This window comes from Gadus macrocephalus, chromosome 6, assembly GCF_031168955.1.
Source record: "Gadus macrocephalus chromosome 6, ASM3116895v1".
In the NCBI taxonomy this organism is placed as follows: domain Eukaryota; kingdom Metazoa; phylum Chordata; class Actinopteri; order Gadiformes; family Gadidae; genus Gadus; species Gadus macrocephalus.
In genome coordinates this window covers 2667041-2677008 of record NC_082387.1, presented here as the reverse complement: position 1 = coordinate 2677008, position 9968 = coordinate 2667041, and the positions used below count along the sequence as shown (strand labels likewise).

At 40.5% G+C, this 9968-nt stretch overlaps 1 protein-coding gene across 5 annotated transcripts; it reads right to left on the bottom strand.

The window, feature by feature from the left end:
• Window positions 1-2955: 2955 nt before the first annotated feature.
• macc1 (MET transcriptional regulator MACC1) lies at window positions 2956-8204 on the bottom strand. Of its 5 annotated transcripts, none has more exons than XM_060053615.1 (6): window positions 7979-8204; window positions 7644-7799; window positions 6457-6573; window positions 4331-6381; window positions 3929-4117; window positions 2956-3821 (listed from the first exon to the last, which is right to left on the bottom strand). In XM_060053615.1, the coding sequence occupies exons 3-6, from the start codon at window positions 6563-6565 to the stop codon at window positions 3624-3626; spliced, it is 2547 nt and encodes an 848-aa protein (XP_059909598.1). In that variant the 5' UTR covers window positions 6566-6573; window positions 7644-7799; window positions 7979-8204; the 3' UTR covers window positions 2956-3623. The 5 variants fall into 5 exon arrangements, with proteins under 5 accessions (XP_059909598.1, XP_059909602.1, XP_059909599.1 ...); XM_060053619.1 differs by having other exon boundaries at window positions 4331-4984; window positions 7979-8189; XM_060053616.1 differs by lacking the exons at window positions 7644-7799; window positions 7979-8204 and having other exon boundaries at window positions 4331-4984; window positions 5564-6381.
• Window positions 8205-9968: the final 1764 nt, after the last annotated feature.

The window sequence follows — 9968 nt, the reverse complement described above, 5'->3', positions numbered from 1 at the left end:
AGTACATCCCATCCAGCTGTGAAGCAGAAGCCAGTGGTGAGTCAGTGAGGGGCTGGCTGTCTGTTACACAGTCCTCCATCTCCTCCTCCTCCTCCTCCTCCTCCTCCTCCTCACTAGACTCTGTCTCTTCACCACTAGACTCTGTCTGCACCTCCTTATCTGCTGTTTTCTTTGCTTTAGAGCCACAGGTTTCACTGGCCTGTTTCCTTTTAAGAAGGGGCTTACACCTACTGTCTTCCTCCTCCATCAACCCACCCTCACTGTCACTCTGCTCTACTGCAGCAGAGCTGGGCCCAGGGTAGACACTCTCTGCTGGTTCTGTAATAATAGTGTCCCCATTCTCCTGAACAATGTCACTCTTTTTTTCACACATACTAGAAAAAAACTTTCAGGATTTTCAAGAACCTGCTTTCCAATTTCAACATTTTCATCATGAGTTGCCTTCACAATAAAAAAACTAAAAACAATAAGATGCATTCCTTTACAAAAGTATTTTGAAAGCATGTAATGAAGTTTTCACTGCTTTATTTCAGTGTTAACTTTCAGAGAACCAGTCCTTCCACATGATTAGGGCTGCAACTAACGATTATTTTAATAATCGATTAATCGGTCGATTATTTTTTCGATTAATCGGATAAAAAAAAGAAACATTTGGAATTGCCGCATCTTTATTCAAAAACTGAACATTACTTCAAATTCACAGTGCAGACTGAAGTGTAAAACACCAGGTTATTGATCCAACGTCCCGGAACTATTAAAAGTAATATTAAATAATAAAAAAATAAAAAAAACATAACTGGGATAACACAAAAAAAAACATACAATGTATGATATACTTTTATATGTATATAAGGGATGTCCATGGTTAACCAGTCAAACCTATTGATACCATTTTCGAGACTCCTTGAAATAGAACTTGTAATATTGCTTTAATTGATGATAAGATGATGATAGTTCAAGATAGGACATTAAACAGGTCATAATTCAATCTTTACTAACTATTTTATATTACTAGGAAAACAAGTTTTCACCAAAATCTCAATTATTATTGTGTTTTTTCTGTTGCATTTGAACGCATCAATCATATTACTCTGAGCCGACCTGAATCACATTTGACACTGTTTGTGACCATTGGTTAGTTTTTTTTTTTTGGCTAACTAGCTCTATATCCTGCCGATTTTAACATGGATTTAAAAACGGCATTACTATTTTTAACTAACGGGACTTTCTACACCGTCCGGTTGTGTGATTACTACCGCTGCTTTGAATGACTGTTCACGCGGTGCTGATGCACGCGGTGCCGACTCCGAGCCCGTCTGCACAACGTCTGCAGCAGCAGCAGCTGACAGAGTTTTCGGTTGGACTAGACGGATACTGAGGTGAAGGAGTTTTTTTAACCCAAAGACAGTGAAGGTACAACACTTTTATGTAGGCCTACAGTCCAGTTTTAAGATATGACCAAAATACAAGCTGTGGTCGCTCACACTAAAGCTCGCTGTGGGCGTGCATGAACCATGAACCAACCTGTCGGCGGCTGGCTGTAAACAGTGCTGCGCCTACGAGTAATGGTACGAACACACCAAACGCGTACTCGCGTAAGATTAACGCGCGTAACGCAGCTAAAATGTTGCTTGACCATTTTGTGTCAAAAATGGTCCTACGTACGCAGCTACGCGCCTGTGGCTGCGCTGGATTTAGGAGTCCGAGGAAGGAAACCCAAACGCCGCCGTGTTTGGGTGCATGATAGAGCTTGGATTGGGTTAGATTAAATAATCTCAGATATAAATAACAATAATCGGGTTAAATAACTTCACATGGTGTGTCTGGTGTGTTTCCAGCATTCGTAGTGTTGATCAGCAGAGATATAGTCCGCCAAGACGTTGAGGTTGCTTAGCAACCAGAGACTCTGTCCATGCAAGTGAACGGAGCGTCATAACTATCAAACCAAACATCCTTCACATTCACCGAGCGAACATTATGAAAGTAAAATGCACATTACTCGCTAAAAATGTTTACATAAACGCATTTAATGGCGTAACTATGTTACTATTTCCACCCAGAATAAAGAAAGATGTCGGCCGTATGCTTCTGTGCAAGCGTCACTACTCTCTGCCAGTGACGTCGGGTCAAGCTCAACGCTGATTGGGCAACGCGGCTAATCGTCATGCGTATGAGCGTAAAAAGTTAAATTTTTTGAACTCCTCGCGTACGCGCGTATATGAACGCGCGTATATGAACGCGCGTATATGTACGCCCGTATATATACGCAGCTCATACACCGCTAACGCGGGTAAAATTTTGCTTTAGCGCATGTAACGCATGTACGCAGCTCATACGCGCGTAAACCAATGGTTCCCTATGGAAAAATTGCCGATTTTATACGCGTCTATACGCGGGGTACGCGTTTGGTGTGTTCATACCTTAACTTATTAATCGCGCAACGCAGCGAATCGACGACCAAATTCGTTGCCAACGCATTTAGCAATAGATTTTTATCGATTCGTTGTTGCAGCCCTACACATGATTGCTAATTCAATGTGCCTAACCGTTTCAGATTTCTCGCTTATAATTTCGATTTTTAGTTTAGCTTAAGGAGAGTATTTTCTCCCATTTTAGATTGAAGAAAGAAAGTACCGTAAGTTATTATAAACCCTGAGAAAATGGACACTAAAAAACGACAAAGATTCCCTTTGTCGTTTTTTTGTGTCCATTTTCTGATTTCTGATTTACCTGGTTGGGACAAAGGACTTGTGATTAGTTATTTTTTAATGCTTTCCTCTAAAGAGTTAATGTCAAGTGCATTTTTTGTACAGGAGGTACTCCAGGTTTTAACAGTGTGCTTTACTTACTATGATATTGATCCAAAACAATGCTTTCAGATGGATCTGGCTTGAATTAACGGAAAAAAATAAATAAAGCAAGCAAGCACAAATGTAGTGGAACAGGAAGCTTCAGTTTTCTGTTTTAAGACATTTTTTATCATTGTTTTTAATTGACAATAAATAAAAAGATGAATTATAGTTATATTTGTTGATCTTTGTTTACTTCTCCGTGAAAAAAATCCATATTAGAAAACATTCTAACCGTAACCCTAAGTAATTAAACAATAGCTATGTATTAAAAAAATATAAACACCGACGGTACATTAATGCTATATACAGTTGACTAAAATTAGATAACGATAGGTAATGAATAATAAAATACCGGACACAGGCAGGCTGCATCTTTCCTAGCTGTTTTACAATATTTGGCATATTGACAATGTAACATTAAATAATGCATTAATCAACATTCAACCACTATTCAGCACTTAGACCTTATGTCCGACATATTCAGTGCATACAATGTTCTCCCTGTTTTATAAACTTGTGAGCTATGGAAGTATTCTCTTTGTTACAATTTTATGGTGATCACTGGACTAGCCATGCATTTGAGAACAGTTACAGGATTTCCAAAATTTACAAACTTTTTTCCAGTCTATCAGTGTATGTGTGCATACAGTATATAAGATATTTAATTTTCATGCTCATTCCTGTTTGAATGAAAGTGTATTCAATTAAATATATGCCTTAAGAGCCACATTAACAGCTCACAATATGGGTACATACAGAACATTCTAGATTTTAAGGGTATTCAGAGAATCTGAGAGCTTCGAGACAATTCACTGTGATGAGTGCTCCAGTGAGCTGCCTCCACTGTCTAGTAACAGGGTTCTTCATTTTGTCCAGAATTAGGTGGAGATCCTGGATCATGTCTTTATAGCTGTCCCCATAGCGCATGCTCCAGGAATACAGAAAGTCATAGGCAGGTTTCCACATGGACTACAAGAAAAGAGAATTAAAGACTCACAGGAAGCAAATAGGGAAAAACTAAATAACACTGTATATATTGATAATATTAAATATTAGTCACTGAGGAGCTAACTGACCTGGGCGTTGATTTCCCCAGTCTTCCCTGCATGTGGAGCCTCATAGTTTGCTATTTGAGCACTGTTGAGTTTTCCAAATTTCTCAGCCAGCTCCCTCCATCTTATACCCAGTTCGACTGCAGTGGACAAGATGACTGTATTCTTCATTAACAGTGCCACCAGACTGACATAGTCCATCTTCAAAAGACCCTTTAATGACAACGACAATAAAGAAAAGTAAACAAGTGGCAGATGTTAGTAGAGCTGATGAAATGCTTTCAAGAAAAGAAGAAAACATTGACAGAAGATTAATAATTCGTACCTGTGTAACCAGCTACAGCTGGTTACGTAACCAGTTTAATTTGCCACCAATCTGCACAGTTTCGCCCGAAATAAAGACACCTCACCGATATATATACTTACAATCATGAGTTCGTGTTGGAACTTTCTTCTGCTTTTCTCTGCATGACAATCTTCCTTCAGCTTTTCCAGTACACACGCAACCTTGTCTGCCTCGTTTTCCGTATGCCTATGGGTAATGGCATCCAAGGAAAGGTTGGAGTATCCCAGGGCATCAGCAAAGGTTCTCCAGCTGGTTATTTGTGAAGTCACCAAGGTCTGGATGGCTGAGTACATGTAAGTTAATTTTTTGAAGGGCAGTGTCATGTTGTACAAAAGGACATCTGTGGTGATATTTATACCAGTAAAGTCCAGCACTTGCTCTCTGGTAATTATCTTAATGTTTTTGCAATGAATTAAGCCCGTCCTTCCTCTGCAGAATCCAATGTACCACTGCTTTTCTTTAAAGTTTCCAATTGACCTAACCATTTCTCTGGAGAGGAGTGCCAAAGTGTCCCCTTTGAAATACTCCAGAAGGTACTCCATCCTAGGCTGACGGAGCACAGACTTTAGGGCCACCCCGTACCACTTAAGGTTCACAGATTTGACCTGGAATTTATGTGATTCTGGAAATACTTCTTCAGGAATAGATGAAGATCTCGCCATCTCCATTCGTCTGGCCAGTTGCTTAGGAGCTACTTTTTCTGACCGTACAGGTGCAGCTGTTGGGGAAGACACCTGGAAATGTGCGATGGTAACAGAGTTTGAGTCCTGCAATTGTAAATCTATGTTGAAGCAAGTCAGTTGTGCATTCCCAGAATGGGATAATTCAAATGGAAAATGCAAAAACTTCCCCAATTTAAGTTTACTTGGTTTGACTTCTTTTCGTTCGTCTTCAGCTTTTATGTTAAATGTTGAATTTGTGATGCCAATGTCAACAAGTAGATCTTCAAATGTTTCGATCTTAAGCTGATGTTTTCCCCAGAGATGCAGCACAACTGGGGGCAGGTTTTTGTTGCCTTCCCGGATGTCTGGAAATGGAAGCCTTGGTGGAATATCATTGTGACGGGAGACAACCATTACCGCCTTGAAAGATGGGTGAATGTACCTGGGACCATATACAGCAACCATAAACGTATGATCAAGGTAGTCCCATACTGATGTTGCAGGGAACTGGATATCAGTGGCCTCTGCAGCGGCGATAGCATAAAAATGGTTCCTAAAATGGTGCAGCTTTATCTGCATGACGTTCTCCTGAATGAAACAGTCGTTGACCTTGCCATAAGGCCCCTCTTTCTTGTCAGATATGAGACCTACCAGTGTGGTCATCACTTGACTCAAAGGATCGTTCTTTACAATTCCATCTAGTTTCAGCTCCAGGGTGATCCCTTCCTTGGTGTTCAGGTTGCTGAGCCTCACTTCCAAAAGTGGACTCATGGTGGCTGTGTAAAGGGTGTTGAGACAATGAGGAGGGTCAAGGTTAACTTTGAATGAAACTTCTTGAACCTCCCCTGGATGAACGTGACCCTCTGGGATACAGATACTATTTTGTGAGTCTGGTAAACTGACCACGCCTCCATTGTGGTCAATCTTGCAGGCAGCCATAGCGTCAGTGGCCTGTGTTTGAGCCCATCCAGGACTTTGGCTCATCAATCCCAGGTCAAGACATGACCTGGTTAGCTGCCTGTGGCTCAGCCAGGCCATCTTATATGCTTCCCTGTCATTTTTTAGCCACTCAAAGTCTGGGTTCAAAATGGGCTGGGGTGGTTTGTGGTATTTTTCTAGTTTTGATTCCTTTCTCTCAAGTTCATCCAAAATATCTGAGGCACTTCTCCATCTTCCAGGTCCGTTCCTAACCTTGTGTTTGTATTTCAGCCGGTTCCCCACATTGCCCTCATCTGAAGATGTGCTAACTGAATCTTCATTATTGATGTCTTTTAAGTTGTCAGGATCCTGTTTTGCATTTGATACGTTGAACAGATTTTTCTCTGTGCTGCCATGCACCATGTAATCTAAGAAAGGATTGGATCCAGCAAGTTTGTTCCAGAATGGATTTAATGTTCCCAATAGAGGTGTGACCTTTGGTTGTGAAACTGTACATTCAGAATGCTTGGTTGCTTGGGATGCAAAAATACCTGTAAAACAGGAAAACCTTTAAGGATTTCTCTTTGATGAAACAGACGGATAGAGTTCAAGTACAAGCAATTCACCATTTGATTTGTTGCGTGTGTCATCGTCCGGTTCAATCAATGTCCCCTCCGATCTGCTCCTTATAAGACTGCCAACATGACAGAGAGATCTTGCTCTTCCAGCTTCCATAGTTACATCTGTGATAATAAAGAGTAGTTTGTTGAATATAGCAGTCAAATTACGCATATATGTAATTCATATGCTTTTTTCATAACGAACAATGAAAAGTAGCAGGGTCTTGTGTCAGTGAGGGTAAAAAAATATGGTATTTTGTTTGTAGCAGAGTTGATTAGTAGATTATAGGCCAAACTATAAAAATCAAACACATTAGGTTACAGCTCTACCCTCTGTCCCATCTGATCTCTACTGTAGCAATCTGTCCTGTCCTTTGTTGCTGAACCTGAGATAGGACACTGGGAAAAAATGATTATACATAAAAGATACGATTACATATGTTCCTTGTCCTCTCTTTTTTAAGCACCAGGGGGGAGCTCTCCGGAATTTTGATGTACCCGTACCTGTACTTTGACAAATAAAGATCATTCACATTTGTACATTTGTTTGGTACTTCCATAAGGATGGCCAAATAATGTCAGCAGCGGGGTACTTGCAACTGGTTGTAGTCTATCTCTATAAAGAGGATTAAGCCTGCGAGATAAATAAAACGTGAACTTTACAGCATGTCACTTTTTGACAAAGGAACACTGCCCACTCCGGTGAGTCAGTCACTAATGATGTTGTTAAACCAGTGACACAAACAGGTTAATCTTGTCTTTGTCCGTTTTTATGCTCATAACAAGACATAACATACTATTAATAAAATATTTGCATATGGTGGATAGTATCCATATTTCCATTCATTATGCTTCTCTTCTTGTTGCTTATGCTACTGTAAGGTTTATTCCAAAAAACAATTAAAGAAACTGTAGATCTGAAAAGAGTGCATCTCAAAAGTAGGACAAGATATCAGACCTTTGTTGATTGATATTGTTAGAATAACCTAAATTAAAATATAGCCTACAATATTTTGTTAAGCATAAAATAGCTCTTATCAGCAACAATACAAATATATGATCACCATAAATTTAATTTAAGCTGTGATTTATTTATTGGATCACAAGACTTCAATAAAACAATGTTTAGGTAATTTGCCACTTAATATCTAATAAAAAAACATTCACATAAATAAAACATTGTTTTCACTTACCATACGCGTTGGTTGCAACACCCTGACAATCCAGGTCGACTCGCAGGGAGTACTACCTCAGTGTCTTCCGACGGGAAGACCTCTCGGTTTCTTCAGACGGGCAGACCTGGCGGTGTCTTCAGACGGGCAGACCTCTTCTCGTTACTGAGCGATCATCTGTTTGCATATAAGGTATTTTAAGTTCAAATTCATGCGCGCACTTTCGGGTGTTATTATACCCTCCAAATGTCCTACTGTACAATGCCCACAGCCCTTCCCTGTTTGCGAACAGGTATTGCTATACAGGAAACCAGGAAAGTGACATTTACCGATAGAAATGTGCAGTATTAACCAACCTTTAATTCCTGTAGACTTGCTGGTCAACCGGCAACAACTATGCTCTATAAAACTTGTAACGCTACAACAAAAGCAAAGTTAACTCAAGTTTGTGAATCAGCTGCGGAACAGTTTCAGCGAGGTCATATCTGAGCTCTGACGTAAATATCCGGTTTCGGCTGAGGGTTGAAGGGAGGGGGCGTGTCATCCATGGGAACGTCACACGCCAACTCTGTGATCAACCGTTTCCGCAAGTTGTGCGTGTGCTTGTGCTTGTGTGCTCGTGCGTGTGTGTGTGTGCGTGCGTGTGTGTGTGTGTGTGTGTGTGTGTGTGTGTGTGTGTGTGTGTGTGTGTGTGTGTGTGTGTGTGTGTGTGTGTGTGTGTGTGTGTGTGTGTGTGTGTGTGTGTGTGTGTGTGTGTGTGTGTGTGTGTGTGTGTGTGACACGTTCAATACTGATAACAAAAAAATAAGTTTCAAAGCAGCGGCTCTTGGCCCCGTTTCCCGATATCGATGGATCTTCGCTCCAGGCACGTGCAGAGGGGGGGGCTATGGGTGCCCGAGCCCCTGCCCTTTTCCCTCTGAAGGACCAAAGTGCCCTTTTGAGTGGTCGTTTAAATTTTCAATGCTTTGTAAAATTACACATTAACATGTGAATCAATTATTCGAGTATAAAAATGTCTAAAAGTAATGATACAGAAGTAAAGTTTGTACTTTGTAGCCTCGTTTACCGGCGCTCAGTGCGCTGCTGCCGCTGGGTGACGTCATAGGCTATCAACGTGACCTTTCACAATTTGCCTGCCTGCAAGATGCGCTTGTTGTTTTAAGAGACGGTACAACGCAGGGTAAGATCACTACAGAGTCAGACACAGACAGTTGTTTCCAAAACCATAAAGTTGATAATGCTAAATAAACTGTAACAGTTATCTCGTTTTGTAGTGTCATTTTGAAGTATAGGCCTATGTTTGCCAGCAAAAGCTTTTCAACTAGCATCGTTTTAACTGACCTGTGAAAGTGGCTACCACTCGGTTTATTTTCTATAGCCTACCAGCTAGCTATACAGCTAACCTATCTGGGAAACCTTTTGAAATTGCAAAGGGAAAGCATACATCGTTATATTTAATCTGTATACTCTGTAGTAACTACTTGGCCACATGCCATGGCCAAATCCGTTTCATGTCTACTCTGTCTCAGTGTCTCTGGCAGAACGGGGTGAAATTGGTTTTATATTCGACATTCGTCTATTTTCCGGGGTTGTATCTGTAATAGCGTCAAGTGCTTAGGGACCGTCAAAAAAGTGCAACGTAATTTTTTTAATTCTTAATAACTCACTTGAAATTATTCCTATCAACATCAAACCACTTCTGATGTGTTTATGTACTCGTTTTGTAGTCCCCACTACCCCTTGTTTTAAAGAAAAACTTTTAATTGTTTCTAAAAAATGCAAAAGTTTTCAGTGCATGTATTGCATCCATATTTAAGGCTTTATTTTTAATAGCTCACTTGTTCTTATAGATATCAACACCAAACCACTTCTGATGTGTTCATAAACTCATTGTGGAGTTCCCACCACCCTCTGTTTAATAGAAAGACATTAAAAAAATAAAATAAAGTCATACGTATACATTGTGTATAGTTAGGCAAATTCATATTCAAGGCTTTTATTTTGTAATAGCTTAATTGTTTTTATAGATATCAACACCAAACCACTTCTGATGAGTTCATGAACAAACATGTGCCCTTTTTTGAATTTGAGCCCCTGCCCCTCAAAGGGTCTCTGCATGGCCCTGCTTCGCTCGTAAGATCTTTCTCTCGATGGATCTTTCGAACCATCGATCATTTCTTTGGAGCGTTTCCCGAAACTCCTCTTAACGTGAACGCGCATTCGCTGCACTCACGACGATCGTAGGATTGTACCTGTCCACTGACATGGTGCTGAAACGGGCTATGACGCAGGGGGAGACGCAGGAATGTCGGAGGAAAATGGGGTTTAAAAGGGTTAAAATATCTC

Excerpts from the sequence above, each read along its gene's own strand:
- macc1 (XM_060053615.1), bottom strand. The coding sequence starts at position 6,565 with ATGGAAGCTGGAAGAGCAAGATCTCTCTGTCATGTTGGCAGTCTTATA. Across the intron at positions 6,382-6,456 it reads CACACGCAACAAATCAAATG|GTATTTTTGCATCCCAAGCA; the intron begins GTGAATTGCTTG and ends CCTGTTTTACAG. Across the intron at positions 4,118-4,330 it reads TCCAACACGAACTCATGATT|GGTCTTTTGAAGATGGACTA; the intron begins GTAAGTATATAT and ends TTGTCATTAAAG.